This window comes from Pagrus major, chromosome 19, assembly GCF_040436345.1.
Source record: "Pagrus major chromosome 19, Pma_NU_1.0".
NCBI classification, from domain to species: Eukaryota; Metazoa; Chordata; class Actinopteri; order Spariformes; family Sparidae; genus Pagrus; species Pagrus major.
Genome location: NC_133233.1, coordinates 30222397 through 30244896, shown reverse-complemented (window position 1 = coordinate 30244896; position 22500 = coordinate 30222397). Strand labels below are relative to the sequence as shown.

Genomic DNA, 22500 nt, shown 5'->3' with positions numbered 1-22500 from the left:
CCTGTCTCCCTGTCTCTCTGTCTCTCTCTCTCTGTCTGTCTCTCTGCCTGTCTGTCTGTCTCTCTGTCTCTCTCTCTCTGTCTGTCTCTCTGCCTGTCTCCCTGTCTCTCTCTCTGTCTCTCTGTCTGTCTTTCCGGCAGCAAAAGTTTCGTTTCTTGGAGTAATAAACCAAAAAGAGAAAATCCGTCAGAAACAAAGTGAAGTTTGTTTTTTTCGTCTTCTTCTTCTTCTTCTTCGCTCCTTTCTCCTCCTCTCCTCCTCCTCACACTGAAAAACACGCCGACACTCAGAACTATAAGAACTCATAGGCCCCGCCCATAAATTGACTGACAGCTGTTTCGGCCAATCAGAGGGCAGAATTAGGAGACAACTCAATTCAAATGGTGGAAATGAGACCATGCCCCATGCGAATATAAATATAAATAAATAAACAACAATAAAGTCGGATGATTTATATGTTATTAATGAATTTGTAATATGTGGCCATAAGTGTGTGGACAGTATTTCCTTCAGATCTGATGAATTAATTAATTAAAGCACTTAAAAAGACTGTCAGTGGAATAATCCAGACATTCAGATGAAGTTTGGGTTAGTCAGGATTAGTTTGGGTTAGTCAGGGCTAGTCAGGATTAGTTTGGGTTAGTCAGGGCTAGTCAGGATTAGTTTGGGTTACTGTTGAAGCCATTTTGCTGATTTGCCTTATTGATTCACAATTATGTTGAGACATTGGGCATTTTCCGATGTGAATTAAGCTGATCATGTGTTGGAATGTACTGTGTTGAGGTTTCTGTTTTGTTGGAGTTATTATGATAATTAGTTAAAACTCTTACTCTTTTAAAGTATTTTTACTTTTACAAGTGAATGAAGTCATGATAATGAATCAGTTCAGTTCTGTTAATGGATCAATACCAATAATAAATAACCTGCAGGTTTACTACAATTACACAAAATAGCATTTACAATAACAAACAACAAAATGAAAATGTGTTTGAACCTTAAATAAATAGCAGAATGTAAAGAGGCCATTAATAAATAAAGAAGATTTAATTCTTATTTATTTTAGACTTTTAATTAATTAAAGAATCAAAACGTCTTTGAACTGAACATCGTCAGTGTCTCAATGCAGCAGCCAGCGGCCAGCGACCAGCAACCAACAACCAACAACCAACAACCAACAGCCAGCAGCCAGCAACCAGCAACCAGCAGCCAGCAACCAGCAGCCAGCAGCCAGCAGCCAGCGGCCAGCGGCCAGCGACCAGCGACCAGCAGCCAGCAACCAGCAACCAGCAGCCAGCAACCAGCAGCCAGCAACCAGCAACCAGCAACCAGCAGCCAACAACCAACAACCAACAACCAACAGCCAGCAGCCAGCAGCCAGCAGCCAGCAACCAGCAACCAGCAGCCAACAACCAACAACCAACAACCAACAGCCAGCAGCCAGCAACCAGCAACCAACAACCAACAACCAACAACCAACAACCAGCAACCAACAACCAACAACCAACAACCAACAACCAACAGCCAACAGCCAACAGCCAGCAACCAGCAGCCAGCAGCCAGCAACCAGCAACCAGCAGCCAGCAGCCAGCAGCCAGCAACCAGCAGCCAGCAACCAGCGGCCAGCGGCCAGCGGCCAGCGGCCAGCGGCCAGCGGCCAGCAACCAGCAGCCAGCAACCAGCAACCAGCAGCCAGCAGCCAGCAACCAGCGGCCAGCGACCAGCAACCAGCAGCCAGCAACCAGCAACCAGCAGCCAGCAACCAGCAGCCAGCAACCAGCAACCAGCAACCAGCAGCCAACAACCAACAACCAACAACCAACAGCCAGCAGCCAGCAGCCAGCAACCAGCAGCCAGCAACCAGCAACCAGCAGCCAACAACCAACAACCAACAACCAACAGCCAGCAGCCAGCAACCAACAACCAACAACCAACAACCAGCAGCCAGCAACCAGCAACCAACAACCAACAACCAACAACCAACAACCAGCAACCAACAACCAACAACCAACAACCAACAGCCAACAGCCAGCAGCCAGCAACCAACAACCAGCAACCAGCAACCAGCAGCCAGCAACCAGCAGCCAGCAGGGGGAGACAAACCGTCACACATCAACTCTGCTCAGGACTCTGTGTGTGTGTGTGTGTGTGTGTGTGTGTGTGTGTGTGTGTGTGTGTGGGTTGGGGGGGGGGGTTCCGCTGGTGAGGGCAATCCCACAATCCTCTGCAGGGAGCCCATCATGACCCAGTGACTGCAGACAGCTGTAAGCCCCGCCCCATCATGAGACTGACAGCTGTGATGGGGGGGGGGGGGGGGGGGTTAATCTGTGTGGGCGGGGCCTGATGTGTCAGAGTAAAGATCACTAATCCAGCAGACAGCAGACCGGACGAGGGACACACACACACATAGAGAGAGAGAGAGGCAGACCTACAGGATTCATTTAAAGGACGTTAACCTTCATCATCTTCATCTTCATCATCTCAACACCTGCACAGGTAACACACGCACTCATGTTTAATGTCAGACAGGTGTGTGTGTGTGTGTGTGTGTGTGTGTGTATTAGTGATGTCGCTGTTCCATGTCGTCTGATCTGTCCTCCATCTTTATCTTTATCTTCGTCATCATACTCATCATCACCACATGTTGTTTACAGTAAGTATGTTGTTGTTGTTGTTGTTGTTGTTGATATTTAGATGTAGTAAACATTTGATTTGTGTCAGGAGCGTCTCTACGGAGGCCCTGAAAGGTCAAACTGACACCATCCACAAACAGGTTGTGTGTTGGTTCATCTTCACACAGAATCAAATCAAACAGCTGATTTCACTCTGTGATTATTAACGATCATTAACATTAAAGATCAATACGTCGGATCATCTTTGTTTTCACATGATTTTATTATCTTGCTTTTTTGTAGTTCATATTTAACTTGTTCCATAGTTGAAGCTGTGATCATAGATGATCAATAAATGATCAATAAATAATAAATGAATGATCCTGCAGTGTGACCTGTTAATCAAGTGATCAATAACTGCTTCAGTTTTACCACCTGCTGCAGATCAGTGTCAGGTTTCAATTGTTTTCAGTGTAAATATATTGATCAGCTTAATCCAGAGTCAAACTGATAATATTGATACTGATTATATTGATATAATGGATAATGAAATGATTGATAATGAAATGATTGATAATGAAATGATTGATAATACTGATTGAAAAAACAAGAAAAAACATTTATTAATTAAGAACATGATGAACAGTCTGATCACGTTATTGATTATCAACATTATTTCATGTTGTTATTGATTATCAATATTATATATTGTTGTTATTTGACTTGCCTTACAGATGGTTGTTAACTTGTTTGATATTTGATCCGTCAGAATGTAAAGAAGATGAATTTAAATGATTTTATGTCACTTTAATATCAAATATTTATTCAGATTATTGATTATTGTTTGTTTGAGTCTCAGAATAAGAAAGAAATCATAGATTTTATTGTTTGAAAGGAAATAATAAATATTATTGACCATAAAAATGAAAAGGTTAGATTTGATTGGCGGCTGGCTGCCTTCTGATCAGTTATTGATTACAGTGATCAGTTCAGTGTTTCACAGAGAGCGTGAAAATACAAACATGATTTTCTCGATCTGTAACAGGAAGTAGTTTTATTCAAATGCATATAAATACACATATATAAATATACATATAGATACACATATACAGTAACCAAAGTGAAGACACCCCGTGCAGAGCAGTGCTGTCCTCTGGGTGCAGCCAGCACAGAGCTGATCACAGCAGATCAACAATCAATATTCCCACCGTAACCCACACATCATTTTATTAAGTTCATTAAAACAAGAAACAAGTCGTTCATCTTTCTTCTTCTGATGTCAGAGCACAAATATTTATAGTTTATCTGATTCACATGAAGACTGAAAGTAACTCAATGTCTTTCTCTTCTTTTTCTGCTGGATCAATCACTGGTGAGTATCACACACGCACACACGCACACACACACGCACACACACACACACACACACACACACACAAAATAAGGGTTTAAAGACTCGTCAGTGTCCCACACGAGGACGTCCACATCGTCTCTGCTCTGATTAAATGTCTCAGCGGTTCTGATGGATTTAATGTTTTTGTCGAAGTCTGAGATGAGGCGGGTTCAAGAGTACTACATGTACATCATCAGTACTACATGTACATCATCAGTACTACATGTACATCATCAGTACTACATGTACATCATCAGTACTTCATATACATCATCTGTACTACATGTACATCATCAGTACTACATGTACATCATCAGTACTACATGTACATCATCAGTACTTCATATACATCATCTGTACTACATGTACATCATCAGTACTACATGTACATCATCAGTACTTCATGTATATCATCAGTACTACATGTACATCATCAGTACTACATGTACATCATCAGTACTACATGTACATCATCAGTACTTCATATACATCATCTGTACTACATGTACATCATCAGTACTTCATATACATCATCTGTACTACATGTACATCATCAGTACTACATGTACATCATCAGTACTACATGTACATCATCAGTACTACATGTACATCATCAGTACTTCATGTATATCATCAGTACTACATGTACATCATCAGTACTACATGTACATCATCAGTACTTCATGTACATCATCAGTACTTCATGTATATCATCAGTACTTCATGTATATCATCAGTACTACATGTACATCATCAGTACTACATGTACATCATCAGTACTTCATGTACATCATCAGTACTTCATGTATATCATCAGTACTTCATGTACATCATCAGTACTTCATGTATATCATCAGTACTACATGTACATCATCAGTACTTCATGTACATCATCAGTACTTCATGTATATCATCAGTACTACATGTATATCATCAGTACTACATGTACATCATCAGTACTACATGTACATCATCAGTACTTTATGTATGTCATCAGTACTTCATGTATATCATCAGTACTTCATGTATATCATCTGTACTACATGTACATCATCAGTACTTTATGTATGTCATCAGTACTTCATGTACATCATCAGTACTTTATGTATATCATCAGTACTTCATGTATATCATCAGTACTTTATGTACATCATCAGTACTTCATGTATATCATCAGTACTTTATGTATATCATCAGTACTTCATGTACATCATCAGTACTTTATGTACATCATCAGTACTTCATGTACATCATCAGTACTTTATGTATATCATCAGTACTACATGTACATCATCTGTACTACATGTACATCATCAGTACTTTATGTACATCATCAGTACTTCATGTACATCATCAGTACTTTATGTACATCATCAGGACTTCATGTATATCATCAGTACTTTATGTACATCATCAGTACTTCATGTACATCATCAGTACTTTATGTACATCATCAGGACTTCATGTACATCATCAGTACTTTATGTATGTCATCAGTACTTCATGTATATCATCAGGACTTCATGTATATCATCAGTACTACATGTACATCATCAGTACTACATGTACATCATCAGTACTTTATGTACATCATCAGTACTTTATGTACATCATCAGGACTTCATGTATATCATCAGTACTTTATGTACATCATCAGTACTTCATGTACATCATCAGTACTTTATGTACATCATCAGGACTTCATGTACATCATCAGTACTTTATGTATGTCATCAGTACTTCATGTATATCATCAGGACTTCATGTATATCATCAGTACTACATGTACATCATCTGTACTACATGTACATCATCAGTACTTTAAATTATTGACGATGTATTTTAAAAACAGCTGTCTCCGCTCCGTGCGTCATGACGTCCGTCGACGTGCGCTGTGTCGTAGAGAGAGGTGACGTAGTAAAAAAAACAAAAAACGTCCGTCACCGGGAGGAAGAGGGCGAGCGTCCTGCACGAGGACAGGTAAAGATGAGCTGATGGATTAATGTGCAAGTTATTGATCACGATAGAAGTGATCATCAGTTTATTATCGATGATCGGGCGGGGGGGGGGAGAGAGAGAGAGAGAGAGAGAGAGAGAGAGAGGGCATCATTCTGCTTCATCACACTGCAGCTCAGTGTGTGTGTGTGTGTGTATGTGCGTGTGTGTGTGTGTGTGTGTGTGTGTGTGTGTTGCAGCGGGGTGTTTCCTGCTGCAGGACGACAAAGACTCAGAACCGCGGCAGACTGGACCGCATCTCGTCTGTGTGAGAAACGTCTCAGTTCAGACGGAATTTTATGTTATTAACGTTTAATTATAAAATACAGAATTTAATGTTTATTTACAAGTTTGTGTCATTTTATAAGTTCATGTTAATGACCTCCTGCGACGTCACAGTTCATTTTGCTGATCAGCTGTTTCAGATCACGTGATCAGACTTTATTGATCTCTGAGAAAACGCATCAACAAACATCAGAAATCAATAAATAATAAAGGTGACAGTAAAATATGTAAACAATATAAATATTACTCACCTCAACTTTATTTATAAAACAGCTTCATACAAACAGCAACAACTGCAGGAAACATACAAAACATACAAAAAACATACAAAACATACAAAAAACATACAAAACATACAACAACAAAACAATCACATGATCAATATATGAAAATCAATCAAATTAACTAACAGTGATTAAAAGTTAAAAACATTTCTCCAAAATAAAAACTCATTCAAAACATTTGTACTCCACGTTTTAATATTCAGTGTTTCAGCAGTTAAAGAAGAAGCTCTTTGATTGGACGCTGTTAGCTGTCACTCTGTTAGCTGTCACTCTGTTAGCTGTGCCGCGCCGCTCTGTTAGCTGTGTCACTCTGTTAGCTGTGCCGCGCCGCTCTGTTAGCTGTCACTCTGTTAGCTGTGCCGCGCCGCTCTGTTAGCTGTCACTCTGTTAGCTGTGTCGCGCCGCTCTGTTAGCTGTGCCGCTCTGTTAGCTGTGCTGCGCCGCTCTGTTAGCTGTGTTGCTCTGTTAGCTGTGCCGCTCTGTTAGCTGTGCTGCGCCGCTCTGTTAGCTGTGTTGCTCTGTTAGCTGTGCCACCGCTCTGTAAGCTGTGTTGCTCTGTAAGCTGTGTTGCTCTGTTAGCTGTGCTGCGCCGCTCTGTTAGCTGTGTTGCTCTGTTAGCTGTGCCACCGCTCTGTAAGCTGTGTTGCTCTGTTAGCTGTGCCGCGCCGCTCTGTTAGCTGTGCCGCTTTGTTAGCTGTGTCGCTCTGTTAGCTGTGCCCCTCTGTTAGCTGTGTCGCTCTGTTAGCTGTATCGCTCTGTTAGCTGTGCTGCTCTGTTAGCTGTGTTGCTCTGTTAGCTGTGCTGCGCCGCTCTGTTAGCTGTGCCGCTCTGTTAGCTGTATCGCTCTGTTAGCTGTGCTGCTCTGTTAGCTGTGTTGCTCTGTTAGCTGTATCGCTCTGTTAGCTGTGCTGCTCTGTTAGCTGTGTCACTCTGTTAGCTGTGCCGCTCTGTTAGCTGTGTCGCTGATTAGAGAGGCATCTTAGAGCAGCTGTCTGCTGTTTATTAAAAATGTATGAATATTTCAAGCGTTGCACGTCTTTGTGGACTCAACAACAAACCTGTCAGATGTGAAGTAGATCAGATAAACGTTTCATGAGATATGAGAATAACAGCCAGACAGAGATTTGTTGTTTAAAGTTACATTATTATTATTGTTATTATTGTTGTTATATTATTATCCATTAATCAGATTACAGTAGATTGTCTCACAGTCCTTGTCTTTCTCCCCTATTATTATTACTATTAATAATTATTATTATTATTATATTATTTCTGGCCAACAGGATTCAAGTAACATTTAAGAAAATAATTGTTCTACACATTCATCATAAGTTCTATAATGTCATGTCCATAGTTCAGACTTCTGTTCTGGACATTTATGTACATTGGTACATATTTACTGAGATAACTAACCCAAGTTAATGATTATCAGAATCAGAATCAGAAATACTTTATTGATCCCTGAGGAGAAATTGTTTGCGTTACAGCTGCTCCCATTCAAAAGTCTTAAAAAATAAGCAGAAAAATAAAAACTATAAATTATCAAGAATAATAAAAATAGAATAAGAATATATCACATCTATATATACAGTGTAATTAACATTACAGACTCCTTCACATTCAGGTTACTCAGGTGTTTTTTCACCTTTCTAGCTCAACTCATTCAATCAGAACAACCTTTGCTCTGGAGTGTGTTTCCTGTTTTCTGACTACACATGAATGCACCATGTCCCTGACAGCCAATCAGCTTCCAGCTCTGTGTGCTCTCCAACTCCAGAGTGTTATTACTATTAATCTCCATGGTAACAGTTGTTAATGTCTCTCAGGTGAATCACCATGACAACAGAGGCAGGTGAGCCACAGGAGTCTTTCCCTGAAGCCGCCGCCCACTCCACACCTAAACAGGTAAAAAAACAAAACACTGAACAATAAATAATGATTTTAAACAGGGACGTGAAATGTGACATCATTTCCTGTGTCCACAGGGAGGGGAGGGTGGGCCGTCCCAGAGCCAACCTCAGAGCTCATTGGCTGACGACTCGTCAAGTCACCTGTCATCGAACAGTCGGATCGCTCGCTCTCCAGCAAGAAACCCGCTGAGCTTCAGGACGATGCAGACCAAAGTGACCCTGCTGGACGGGTCACTGTTCACCTGCACTGTGGAGGTGAGACAGGTGGGACAGGTGGAGACAGGTCAGACAGGTGGGACAAGTGGGAGAGATTGAGACAGGTGGGACAGGTAGGACAGGTGGGAAGGGCAGGACATATGGAAACATGTGAGACAGGTGGGACACATAGGACATATGGAAACATGTGAGACAGGTGGGACATGTTGTGGCAACTGAAAACCAGTCACTTGTCTAGTGCAGATGAGAGTTGGTCAAGTTCAACACAATATTTCTTTTCTAGAAGTTTTTTATTGCTGCAAACAAAAAGTGAAACATCAGCAGCACACAGACGAGTGAAGAGAGTCTGTCCTCAGACTGAAGCAACACACAACATTTAACATACACGTACATCAGGTCACACACAAAAGGTCACACAAGAGGTCACACAAGAGGTCACACAAGAGGTCACACACAAGAGGTCACACAAGAGGTCACACACAAGAGGTCACACAAGAGGTCACACAAGAGGTCACACACAAGAGGTCACACAAGAGGTCACACACAAGAGGTCACACAAGAGGTCACACACAAGAGGTCACACACAAGAGGTCACACAAGAGGTCACACAAGAGGTCACACACAAGAGGTCACACACAAGAGGTCACACAAGAGGTCACACACAAGAGGTCACACAAGAGGTCACACACAGCCCCTCCTCAGGATGAACTCATGTGACCCTGCAGGAGCCACAGACAGTCTTCACTCTTCACACATCTTCTATATTCGTTAAGTTTCATATGCAAGAATAACATCAGAATAATAAAAGGGACTTTAGAGAATTTCCCTCACAGACGGGTGAGACAGGTTGAGCCAGGTGAGACAGGTGGGACAGGCGGAGACAGATAGGGCAGGTGGAGACAGGTGAGACAGGTGGGACAGGTGAGACAGGTGGGACAGGTGAGACAAATGAGAACATGATCAAATATGAACTCTGTCCTGTCTCATGTGTAGAAACGGTCTCGTGGTCTTCAGCTCTTTGAGAAAGTTTGTGACCACGTCAACCTGCTGGAGAGAGACTACTTCGCTCTGTCCTTCAGAGACGCCGATAACAACAAGGTACCTGTCTGTCTGTTTACCTGTCTGCCTGTTTGCCTGTCTGTCTGTCTGACCCTGCCTTTTGTCTTGTAGAACTGGTTGGATCCAGCGAAGGAGATGAAGAAGCAGGTCAGAGGTCAGTAGCTCCGCCCCTTCCTTCTTGGGGGAGGGGCATCATACGTTTGATCCTGATTGGTCAGTTTTGGCAGCTGATCCAGTAGAAAAGACTCTAACTGGTTGGTTCAGGTTAAATGTGTTGACTGATCCCCTCGTCTCTGTCTGGCAGGTGTTCCCTGGAATTTCTCCTTTAACATCAAGTTTTACCCTCCTGATCCCACCCAGCTGTCAGAGGACATCACCAGGTAGACTCACTCACCTGTCCATCCAGCTCAACACTGTAACACGTTGGTTCATCTGAGACAGGTGATGTCTGTCTGTCTGTCTGTCTGTCTGTCTGCAGGTACTTCCTGTGTCTCCAGCTCAGACAGGATATAGTTTCTGGTCGTCTTCCATGTTCATTTGCGACTCACACCGTCCTCGGCTCCTACACCGTCCAATCAGAGCTCGGAGACTACGATCCCGGTACTGTACTGCTCTGCACTAATACCACATATAACCCGACCGATCCCCACAGAACCCTGCCGCCCCCTACAGAACCATACAGAGCCCTGCTGTCCCCTACAGAACCATACAGAGCCCTGCAGTACCCTACAGAACCATACAGAGCCCTGCTGTCCCCTACAGAACCATACAGAGCCCTGCAGTACCCTACAGAACCATACAGAGCCCTGCAGTACCCTAGAGAACCATACAGAGCCCTGCAGTACCCTACAGAACCATACAGAGCCCTGCAGTACCCTAGAGAACCATACAGAGCCCTGCAGTACCCTACAGAACCATACAGAGCCCTGCTGTCCCCTACAGAACCATACAGAGCCCTGCAGTACCCTACAGAACCATACAGAGCCCTGCAGTACCCTACAGAACCATACAGAGCCCTGCAGTACCCCAGAGAACCATACAGAGCCCTGCAGTACCCTAGAGCAGGGGTTCCCAAACTTTTCCATGCCAAGGCCCCCCAAACAGCATTAGCTTCTGGCCGGGGACCCCCAAACCCACAGACAATGCTACAAAATATGTAAAGAAACATCAACTTTTAGAATGTATTTTCTTACTTTTATTCACTATTCAATAATTATTACATTTGTTTAGCTTAAGAAAATTATTAACGAACATCTTTTCAGCACTGTATATTCCCACTGAATAATAAACTTTTGAAGTTTTGAAGTTTACTGAATAAAAAACCTGTCCATTTTGCGCTAGCTAGCTACACGCTAGCTTGAGGAGCAGAGCAGCTTGATAACAACCGCCAGGTCTACACAGATTAATACGTCGTCATGGCGAACTTGCAGCTGAACTTGAGAATCCGCCGATTACGGCAGTTTACGTGTTGTACGGTTCAGGACAAATGGTTATTAAAAAATAAAATAAAATATATATATATTTTCTTGCATTTTTTTTATCTTCCCTCCAATTTTCTGAGGCCCCCCTAGTGCCCCCTGGCGGCCCCCCAGGGGGCTGTGGCCCCCTTTTTGAAAACCACTGCCCTAGAGAACCACACAGAGCCCTGCAATACCCTGCAGTACCATGCAGAATCATACATTACCCAGCAGTACTCTACAGAACCCCACAGAATCTTTCTCTGACTTGTTTTACCCCCCTGTATTGTATTATTGTACTTAACTGCTGTCTCTCTCTCTGACCACCTGTCTGTCTGTCTCTGACCACCTGTCTGCCTCTGACCACCTGTCTGTCTGCCTCTGACCACCTGTCTGTCTGTCTCTGACCACCTGTCTGTCTGTCTCTGACCACCTGTCTGTCTGTCTCTGCCCACCTGTCTGCCTCTGACCACCTGTCTGTCTGCCTCTGACCACCTGTCTGTCTGTCTCTGACCACCTGTCTGCCTCTCACCACCTGTCTGTCTGTCTCTGACCACCTGTCTGTCTCTGACCACCTGTCTGCCTCTCAACACCTGTCTGTCTGCCTCTGACCACCTGTCTGTCTGTCTCTGACCACCTGTCTGTCTGCCTCTGACCACCTGTCTGTCTGCCTCTGACCACCTGTCTGTCTGTCTCTGACCACCTGTCTGCCTCTGACCACCTGTCTGTCTGTCTCTGACCACCTGTCTGTCTCTGACCACCTGTCTGTCTGCGTCTGACCACCTGTCTGCCTCTCACCACCTGTCTGTCTGTCTCTGACCACCTGTCTGTCTCTGACCACCTGTCTGCCTCTCAACACCTGTCTGTCTGCCTCTGACCACCTGTCTGTCTGTCTCTGACCACCTGTCTGCCTCTGACCACCTGTCTGTCTGCCTCTGACCACCTGTCTGCCTCTCACCACCTGTCTGTCTGTCTCTGACCACCTGTCTGTCTGTCTCTGACCACCTGTCTGCCTCTGACCACCTGTCTGTCTGTCTCTGACCACCTGTCTGTCTCTGACCACCTGTCTGTCTGCGTCTGACCACCTGTCTGCCTCTCACCACCTGTCTGTCTGTCTCTGACCACCTGTCTGTCTGTCTCTCTCTCAGATGAGTGTGGTTCAGACTACGTCAGTGAACTCTGTTTCGCCCCGAACCAAACAAAAGAAATGGAGGAGAAGATCATGGAGCTTCACAAAACATACAGGTTCTGTTTATAAACGTTAAATAGAAAACATACAGGTTCTGTTTATAAACGTTAAATAGAAAACATACAGGTTCTGTTTAAAAACGTTAGAAAACATACAGGTTCTGTTTATAAACGTTAAATAGAAAACATACAGGTTCTGTTTATAAACGTTAAATAGAAAACATACAGGTTCTGTTTAAAAACGTTAGAAAACATACAGGTTCTGTTTATAAACGTTAGATAGAAAACATACAGGTTCTGTTTATAAACGTTAAATAGAAAACATACAGGTTCCGTTTATAAACGTTAAATAGAAAACATACAGGTTCTGTTTATAAACGTTAAATAGAAAACATACAGGTTCTGTTTATAAACGTTAAATAGAAAACATACAGGTTCTGTTTAAAAACGTTAGAAAACATACAGGTTCTGTTTATAAACGTTAAATAGAAAACATACAGGTTCTGTTTATAAACGTTAAATAGAAAACATACAGGTTCTGTTTATAAACGTTAGAAAACATACAGGTTCTGTTTATAAACGTTAGAAAACATACAGGTTCTGTTTAAAAACGTTAGAAAACATACAGGTTCTGTTTATAAACGTTAAATAGAAAACATACAGGTTCTGTTTATAAACGTTAGAAAACATACAGGTTCTGTTTATAAACGTTAAATAGAAAACATACAGGTTCTGTTTAAAAACCTTAGAAAACATACAGGTTCTGTTTATAAACGTTAGATAGAAAACATACAGGTTCTGTTTATAAACGTTAGATAGAAAACATACAGGTTCTGTTTATAAACGTTAAATAGAAAACATACAGGTTCTGTTTATAAACGTTAAATAGAAAACATACAGGTTCTGTTTATAAACGTTAGAAAACATACAGGTTCTGTTTATAAACGTTAAATAGAAAACATACAGGTTCTGTTTATAAACGTTAAATAGAAAACATACAGGTTCTGTTTAAAAACCTTAGAAAACATACAGGTTCTGTTTATAAACGTTAGATAGAAAACATACAGGTTCTGTTTATAAACGTTAGATAGAAAACATACAGGTTCTGTTTATAAACGTTAAATAAAAAACATACAGGTTCTGTTTATAAACGTTAAATAGAAAACATACAGGTTCTGTTTATAAACGTTAGAAAACATACAGGTTCTGTTTATAAACGTTAGATAGAAAACATACAGGTTCTGTTTAAAAACGTTAGAAAACATACAGGTTCTGTTTATAAACGTTAGAAAACATACAGGTTCTGTTTATAAACGTTAAATAGAAAACATACAGGTTCTGTTTATAAACGTTAGATAGAAAACATACAGGTTCTGTTTAAAAACGTTAGATAGAAAACATACAGGTTCTGTTTATAAACGTTAAATAGAAAACATACAGGTTCTGTTTATAAACGTTAGATAGAAAACATACAGGTTCTGTTTATAAACGTTAGATAGAAAACATACAGGTTCTGTTTAAAAACGTTAGAAAACATACAGGTTCTGTTTATAAACGTTAAATAGAAAACATACAGGTTCTGTTTATAAACGTTAGATAGAAAACATACAGGGTCTGTTTATAAACGTTAAATAAAACATTAAATGTTGTTGGAGGTGAAACTAACGTACTCAACATGTGATTGTGTGTTTAGAGGAATGACACCAGCTGAAGCAGAGATGCACTTCCTGGAAAATGTGAAAAAGCTTTCCATGTATGGAGTCGACCTTCATCACGCAAAGGTAAACACACACCGAGCATAAAGCTTCAGCCTGCAGGTGAACAGGTGGCTACTTCCTTCACACAGCTCCTATAAAAACATACAATGAAATATAAGGTAGAAAAGTTTAGTTGGTCTTTACTTCTGTGATGGAGGAACAGCGCCTGCTGTATCACGTCTCTCTTCTGGTTCTGTGTGTTGTTTTATAAGTCAGAACTTTTGTGTTAACAGGGTTTCTTCTTTCAGTTGGTTGTTGCTTCGGCCACATTTGAGTTTGTAGTTTGTTGCTGGAGGTCTTCACCTCTGTACTGTGTCTGTAGCATTGTTAGCATTGTTAGCACTGCGTTAAAGAAACAAACAGTGTCTGTATGTTCTGAGCAGAACAGTTCTGCCCTGTGGTTCTCTTCTGGACAATATGTTAAATATATTTCTGAAAACTGGACACATGCAATTGATTTTACATTGATAAATTCTTTTGATACAGTTTTAATTTTCTGTCAAACAGCTTTTAAAGTTTTCATCTTGTTTGCTATCAAATGATGTTACACATGTTTTATTTATATCTTTACACATTTATTTTAATTATTATATATAATGTAAACTACACAGAGCACACTGAGAGTATCAGTGCAGCTGATGTTCTGCTTTCTGGTCAGTCACCAATACGTGACCCACTTCCTGTCCATCATTAATCATCTTTGTGTGTGTGTGTGTGTGTGTGTGTGTGTGTGTGTGTGTTCAGGGTGACATTAATGATTTTTCCATCATGGCTGTTTTCCATTGATTCAGTCTCTCAGTAACAGACAGACTGTCGCTCAGATGTGAATCAGCAGCAGGTCTGACAGGATCCACAGCGATCAGATCGCACTGATCACAGATTTAATCACAAAACTTATTGATATATTGGAGGGATTTAAAATGCCTAGTTTAAATTCTACAAACTAACTCAAAAGACATCCAGTGTTTGTTCTGCTTTGTAATGAAATCAAAGCAGTTCGATGAAAGCTGACTTTATTTACTGATCCAGCTGGACAACAGGTGGAAGTCAGTGGAGACGGGATCAAAAGATCTGAGGCAGGTAAAATACAGGCAGACGGATCAGAGGTACAAAATCAAACAGGCAGATCCAATTAAAGGTGAGTTACTGGTCAGGTATAAAGACTGAGGGACTAACTAACTAACTAAACAGGTGCAGATCTGCAGGAGTTTTGGATGAAGATCAGTGCACTTTGAGAAGATCATTGTCCACAGCATCTTTCAGCCATCCAACCTGAGCAGCTGGACTGCCCCGGGGAGGAAGAGAGTCAAGAGTCATGCTAGTCCAGCTTGGATATAAGGCTGCTCCTGGCTAATATCTGGTCACAGACAAACAGTAGATCAGAGACTGTCGTGTCAGCACCTTTACAAATACCTGTCTCCACCAAAACATCTCAGATCAAGCTGTTGCACTGATAAGCAGACCGTGTTCCTGGCTGACAGAGAGCAGGACTACAGCTGGACCAGGGGAGGTGGACTCTGTGTTTACATCATCGGTGCTGACAGAGAGCAGGACCACAGCTGGACCAGGGGAGGTGGACTCTGTGTAAATAGATGTGTCTACAGTCTACAGATCGCTCAAAGCTTTACAACACTTGTCACATTCACATACTGATGGCAGCAGCTGCTATGCGAGGGTTAGCTGCTCCAATGTCACCACACATCTCTACTTGATAGTCAACTTCCTCAGAGACTGAACACAAACACGCCGGAGCTCCTTACTCTTCCTCCTCTTCCTCCTCTACCTTCTCTACACTCCCATCATCATTTCACACCAGCATACTGTCACTTTTATAACTGTGTGACGACTTATCAACGCTCACAGTGACGACCTGCAGCTGACTGTTCAACACACACTGCACTTTACTGAAGCCATCAGTGTTGAGACAGACAGACAGATGGACAGGTCAGACAGATGGACAGGTCAGACAGACAGGCAGACAGACAGACAGGCAGACAGGTCGACAAATGATTCTGTGTTTTTAACATCAGAAAACACTTTGAACCAGTGATAGAACCTGTCTGTCTGTCTGTCTGTCTGTCTGTCTGTCTGTCTGTCTGACCTGTCGGTCTGTCTGTCTGACCTGTCTGTCTGACCTGTCTGTCTGTCTGTCTGCCTGTCTGTCTGTCAGTGTAATAGTACTGTTTGCTATCTTTGAGTGTCGTAGTAAATTTAGAGCAGCTCTTCTTCTTCTTTATCTTTTTGTTTTGTCTGTCTGTCTGTTTACCTGTCTGTCTGTTTGCCTGTCTGTCTGAATGGAGTAGATGGTAGGAAGCCGCTTTGATTGCTTGCCTTCAGCTAAGTCAGAGGTAAGACAGTTTCCTGCGTGTGCAGATGTGTTTGTGTTCATACAAACATCTTCATGTCATCGTTGAGTTTATCGTCTCGGACTGTCCCCATTATTATTATATTAAATATTATAGCCACAGACTTTCATACAGAGCTTTGAACATGTGGCGTAGTAATGAGTCCTAAAACCAGAAATCAGTTAGCATGTTAGCATGTTAGCACTTCCTGTCCCCTCATCTCAAAGTCTGTGAGTCTGTTGACTGTGTTTTCAGTTAAACGTGTGAAATAAGGTGTGTGGTTACCACAGGCTGAACATATTTACACGTTTTATTCATCATTAAATGTCCCACAGTTTAATTATAAAGCTCTTCTGTGTGTTAAAAACGGTTAGCAGTAGCTAACAAGTGTCTAAATGAGACTATATGAGACTCGGGTTGTTTCCAGAGAGCTGAGCTGTGAACAACAGGAAGAGATCTGATTCATTCTGAACAGACTCTGTTGATTCTTGACTTGAAGCTACTTTAAATGTTTCATTTTACTGAAGCTCAGACAGAAACACCAGCAGTCAGCTGCTGTTTCATCCTTCTGCAGTCACACACACACACACGTTTGATGAGGCTCTCAAATGTCCAGCCAATCAGAGAGCAGGGATGATCTCTCATTCAGGAAATATTGTTTGTTGATATTCTCGTTTTATCAATGGAGATGAATAAAACTAACAGCAGCAGGAGGCTGATTGACTGCAATCTGACAACTGCCTGATAAAACACTGCGTATTTAACAGCTCTGTGGACGGCTGCTGTTAGCACACAGGCAACCTATCCTTACAACTGCCGTTTCCTGTCCCCTCCTGCTCGTGACCACAGACCAAAGTTATATTTCACCAGGATTTCAGTCTGTAACATTGGATTAATCAATGAGGTAGAACAACATAAGAATGAGTCCAGGAAGGAACTAAACTCACTGAAATAGAGAGAAGAGCCCTCGGTGCAACGTCAAATATAAACTGAAACCACTTGTTCCATTTAAGTCATTCATGAATCCATGATGTGTGTGTGTGTGTGTGTGTGTGTGTGTGTGTGTGTGTGTGTGTGTGTGTGTGTGTGTACATAGGACTCGGAGGGTGTGGCCATCATGCTGGGTGTGTGCAGTAGTGGTCTGCTGGTCTACAGAGACAGACTGAGGATCAACAGATTCTCCTGGCCAAAGATCCTGAAGATCTCGTACAAAAGAAACAACTTCTACATCAAGATCCGACCTGGAGAGGTGAGGCGCCAACACCTCAACACCACAGAAGAAGAGTTCAGACATGGACTTCAGAGTCCTGACTATATAATTTATCATTGGATGTTAAGATCTACTTAACTGCTGCCACTCTGTGTGTTTGTTGTTACTCAGATTAAACTGCCTGTTCCTCTGAATGTAACGAACTTAAAGATCAGAGTGACCAAAATCATCTGAAGACTGTAGATATCTTCCTCTGAACCAGTGTTCAACAAACATCTCCATCATTAGATTCAACCTCTAGAAAGAAAAAATTGACTTTCATGATTCGTATGTAACTCAGCTGATCAGAGAAACTTTTCACTAATAGCCAAAACATCATTAAACAATATCTGATCTGACTGCCCATGTCCATCAGAGACTCCAGCCTAGGTCTGTGTACACCTGACCCCAAAGTCCAGTTTGTTTGATCAGTGTGAACACAAGTGTACCATTCTCGGGTACAATTTGCTAACCCGCCTGAGCCCGCTTGAAAAGGCGGTCTTGAGTATGTTTCATGTGCTTCTTTGTGTAAACTGGCTGATCACAAACCAGCTAGGTGCATATCGCAACCAACGGACTGTATACATACGGAAGTGTACAATCATGGTGTGAAGCAATCATAGTCAATCAAGTCTCACTGTTTGTCTCCAGTTTGACCAGTTTGAGTCTACCATTGGTTTCAAGCTGCTGAACCACAGAGCAGCAAAACGACTGTGGAAAGTCTGTGTGGAGCATCACTCCTTCTTCAGGTCAGTGTGAGTCTGTGATGTGTCTGAGGTCATGATGTGATGTGTCTGAGGTCATGATGTGATGTGTCTGAGGTCATGATGTGATGTGTCTGAGGTCATGATGTGATGTGTCTGAGGTCATGATGTGATGTGTTTGAGGTCATGATGTGAGGTCATGATGTGATGTGTCTGAGGTCATGATGTGATGTGTTTGAGGTCATGATGTGATGTGTCTGAGGTCATGATGTGATGTGTCTGAGGTCATGATGTGATGTGTCTGAGGTCATGATGTGATGTGTTTGAGGTCATGATGTGATGTGTCTGAGGTCATGATGTGATGTGTCTGAGGTCATGATGTGATGTGTCTGAGGTCATGATGTGATGTGTTTGAGGTCATGATGTGAGGTCATGATGTGATGTGTCTGAGGTCATGATGTGATGTGTCTGAGGTCATGATGTGATGTGTCTGAGGTCATGATGTGATGTGTTTGAGGTCATGATGTGAGGTCATGATGTGATGTGTCTTAGGTCATGATGTGATGTGTCTGAGGTCATGATGTGAGGTCATGATGTGAGGTCATGATGTGAGGTCATGATGTGATGTGTCTGAGGTCATGATGTGATGTGTCTGAGGTCATGATGTGATGTGTCTGAGGTCATGATGTGAGGTCATGATGTGAGGTCATGATGTGATGTGTCTGAGGTCATGATGTGATGTGTCTGAGGTCATGATGTGATGTGTCTGAGGTCAGGATGTGAGGTCATGATGTGATGTGTCTGAGGTCATGATGTGATGTGTCTGAGGTCATGATGTGATGTGTCTGAGGTCATGATGTGAGGTCATGATGTGATGTGTCTGAGGTCATGATGTGATGTGTCTGAGGTCATGATGTGAGGTCATGAGGTCATGATGTGAGGTCATGATGTGATGTGTCTGAGGTCATGATGTGAGGTCATGATGTGATGTGTCTGAGGTCATGATGTGATGTGTCTGAGGTCATGATATGATGTGTCTGAGGTCATGATGTGATGTGTCTGAGGTCATGATGTGATGTGTCTGAGGTCATGATGTGATGTGTCTGAGGTCATGATGTGAGGTCATGATGTGAGGTCATGATGTGAGGTCATGATGTGAGGTCATGATGTGATGTGTCTGAGGTCATGATGTGATGTGTCTGAGGTCATGATGTGATGTGTTTGAGGTCATGATGTGAGGTCATGATGTGATGTGTTTGAGGTCATGATGTGAGGTCATGATGTAATGTGTCTGAGGTCATGATGTGAGGTCATGATGTGATGTGTTTGAGGTCATGATGTGATGTCTGTCTCTCTCCCTGTCTGTCTCTCAGGCTGATGTCTCCAGAGGAGACTCCTAAGAAGTTGCTTTCTCTGGGTTCAAAGTTTCGTTACAGCGGTCGAACTCAGATTCAGAGTCGTCGAGCCAGCGCTCAGATCTCCAGACCTGCGCCGCATTTCCCACGATGCATCAGCAAAAGGAACTTGATGAGCCGCAGCCTGGATGGAGGTACTCATTATGATCATGCTAGTACTGGGCCCAGTATCAGTAGTACAGGTAGTCCTGTTGGCAGTATTTGTTGTCATGATCCCAAAAATAAAAGTATTCTCTGTATTAGTAGTGTTTTTTTTTAGTGGTAGTTCTAGTCTCAGTCATTGTTCTGGTCCCACTAGTTGTAGTTCTGGTCTCAGTGGTCGTAGTTCTGGTCCCAGTAGCTGTAGATCTAGTCCCAGTAGTGGTAGTTCTGGTCTCAGTAATTGTAGTTCTCATCCCAGCAGTTGTATTTTTGGACTCAGTAGTTGTAGCTCTGGTCCCAGTAGTGCATTTCTGGATAAAGTAATTGCAGTTCTGGTCCAAGTAGTTGTAATTCTAGTCCCAGTAGTCGTAGTTCTGGTCTCCGTAGTTGTAGTTCTGGTCTGAGTAGTCGCAGTTTTTGTTATCCATAGTCACAGTTCTGCTCTCAGTATTCATAGTTCTGGTCTCCGTAGTTGTAGTTCTGGTCCCAGTAGTCGAGTTCTGGTCTCAGTAGTCATAGTTCTGGTCTCCGTAGTACTAGTACTACTGGTCCCAGTGGTAGCAGTAGGAGAGTTACTCTGTGATGTCACTTCTTCCGTGTACTTGTTGGTGACCACAGTTTTTGATTGGTCCTCAGCTTCGAGGGCCACGTCCTCTCTGATTGGCTCTCCAGCCATCACAGCGTCTCCTAAAGCCAATGGTGGCACACACACAGGTAGAGCTCATTACTGCCGAAACACTGCTACGGACTGCAGTAGTACTGTTGTAGTACTGCGGTGTGATTGGACACAGTTCTGAATGCTGCACTTCATTCAGCTTGTCAGGCAATGCTGTGTCCTGATTGGTTGGAGGGGACCTGCTTCATTCAGACACACCTGGGATTGGCTGTTTCAATTTTTGTCCAATCTGCTCTTCTGTTTTTGTTAATGTGATCATGTAGTCAGAGCTCCGTCCTGTCATCAATAGCATGATCAGGTGTGTAAATTAGGACCTCACAGACCTGAGCTCGTATTCACAAACATCCTATCAGAGCTCTGAACTTCTAACAAGAAGTCCAAGCTTCACAGTGATTTAGGAAACTTCTCAGAACAATTCTGAGCAGGAAGAGACAGAAGCTTTTTAGTAAGGAGGTGTGGTTGAGTCTGTTACTAGGTGTGACACATTCTTTTAAAAGCTGAGATTTATTGATCCAAAAATGAAATAAAATGTACTCTTAGTGTTGATGAAGGTTCTCAGTCATCCAGGTCATGGTGATTCTAAGTGCTGTATCGTAGTCAACTGGAATTTTCAGTTTGTTGAAGACATTTCACCTCTCATCCAAGAGGCCTCTTCAGTTCTAGCTAACTGGAGGAGCTGCAGGCTTTTAAACTATGTATGGGAGTGTCCGTATAGAGTCGTTACGGACACGTGCGCTCTTAGTTTCAGAGTCATTAGAGCCACTTGTGGGTCGTTGACCCAACAGGCCTTCATGTGGGTTGCTAGGGCTAGGTGAGCCCAGGTGTGAATGGTTGTTAACAATGGTTGTTGTAGTGTTACTGTAGTACAGTTGTAGTGTTACTGTAGTACAGTTGTAGTGTTGCTCTAGTACAGTTGTAGTATCACTGTAGTACAGTTGTAGTATCGCTGTAGTACAGTTGTAGTATCACTGTAGTGCAGTTGTAGTGTTGCTGTAGTACAGTTGTACCACTCAGAGGTCACCCGTGTCCATAAGGACTCTGTATGGGCACTCCCACACTCTGCAGGGACACTCCCACACAGAGTTTAAAGCCTGCAGCTCCTCCAGTTAGTTAGAAGTGAAGGAGCCTCTTGGATAAGAGGTGAAACATTTCAACAAACTGAAACATGTCCAGTTGACTATGATACAGCACCTAGAATGTTCTCTTAGTGATAATTGGTAGGAAATTGATATTGAAATAGATCCTAATCATAGAAGTTAGTCTCTATTCAGACGTGGTGTAATAATGAATATTATTTGATGTATTCAACATCTGTTGAACTTGTAAGACTCTAAAGAAGATTTCAACTTTGTCTTTCCACCCCTCCTCTGATTAAAATACTCCTCAGGCTCTTAAAAGTCCTCCTCCCTACTCCTAACAGATTTACATCGGAGGGGCTCCCTTAAGAGCTGAGATGCTTTGTGAAGAACTTTTTGTTTACAAGGATTTAGTGTTAACTTGGAGCAACTCTTGGTCCCAGGACACTTTCTGAGTATGGGCCCTGGTGTTTTCTGTCTCGTCCAGCAGTAGGTACCACTCATCATTAAATACGGACAACACAAATATCTAGGCCCCGCCCCCTGATGTCCATGTCCTGATTAAGCTCCACCTCTTTCTGTGAACTCGACAGGAAGGAGGTCTGACTATTTAATTAGCTTTATTAGCATCTTAGCATAATTAGCATTGTTAGAATTATGAACTTTGTCATCTCTGTGAATATTGCTAGCATTGTTAGCAATGTTAGCTTTGTTAGCTTTGTGATGCTTGATAATAACAGG

The 22500-nt window shown here is 42.3% G+C and overlaps 1 protein-coding gene across 1 annotated transcript in view; it reads left to right on the top strand.

Annotated features, from left to right (window-relative positions):
• Window positions 1-8402: 8402 nt before the first annotated feature.
• The window catches only part of epb41l3a (erythrocyte membrane protein band 4.1-like 3a), a 25611-nt gene continuing 11513 nt past the window's right edge, over window positions 8403-22500 (top strand). Inside the window, exons 1-13 of the mRNA XM_073488274.1 lie at window positions 8403-8471; window positions 8552-8731; window positions 9686-9790; window positions 9863-9905; window positions 10056-10131; window positions 10230-10351; window positions 12357-12453; window positions 14090-14177; window positions 16457-16501; window positions 17595-17747; window positions 18399-18496; window positions 19825-20000; window positions 20644-20721. Of these exons, the coding sequence (XP_073344375.1) occupies window positions 8403-8471; window positions 8552-8731; window positions 9686-9790; window positions 9863-9905; window positions 10056-10131; window positions 10230-10351; window positions 12357-12453; window positions 14090-14177; window positions 16457-16501; window positions 17595-17747; window positions 18399-18496; window positions 19825-20000; window positions 20644-20721 (1330 nt within the window). The remainder of the gene's footprint in view (window positions 8472-8551; window positions 8732-9685; window positions 9791-9862; window positions 9906-10055; window positions 10132-10229; window positions 10352-12356; window positions 12454-14089; window positions 14178-16456; window positions 16502-17594; window positions 17748-18398; window positions 18497-19824; window positions 20001-20643; window positions 20722-22500) is intronic.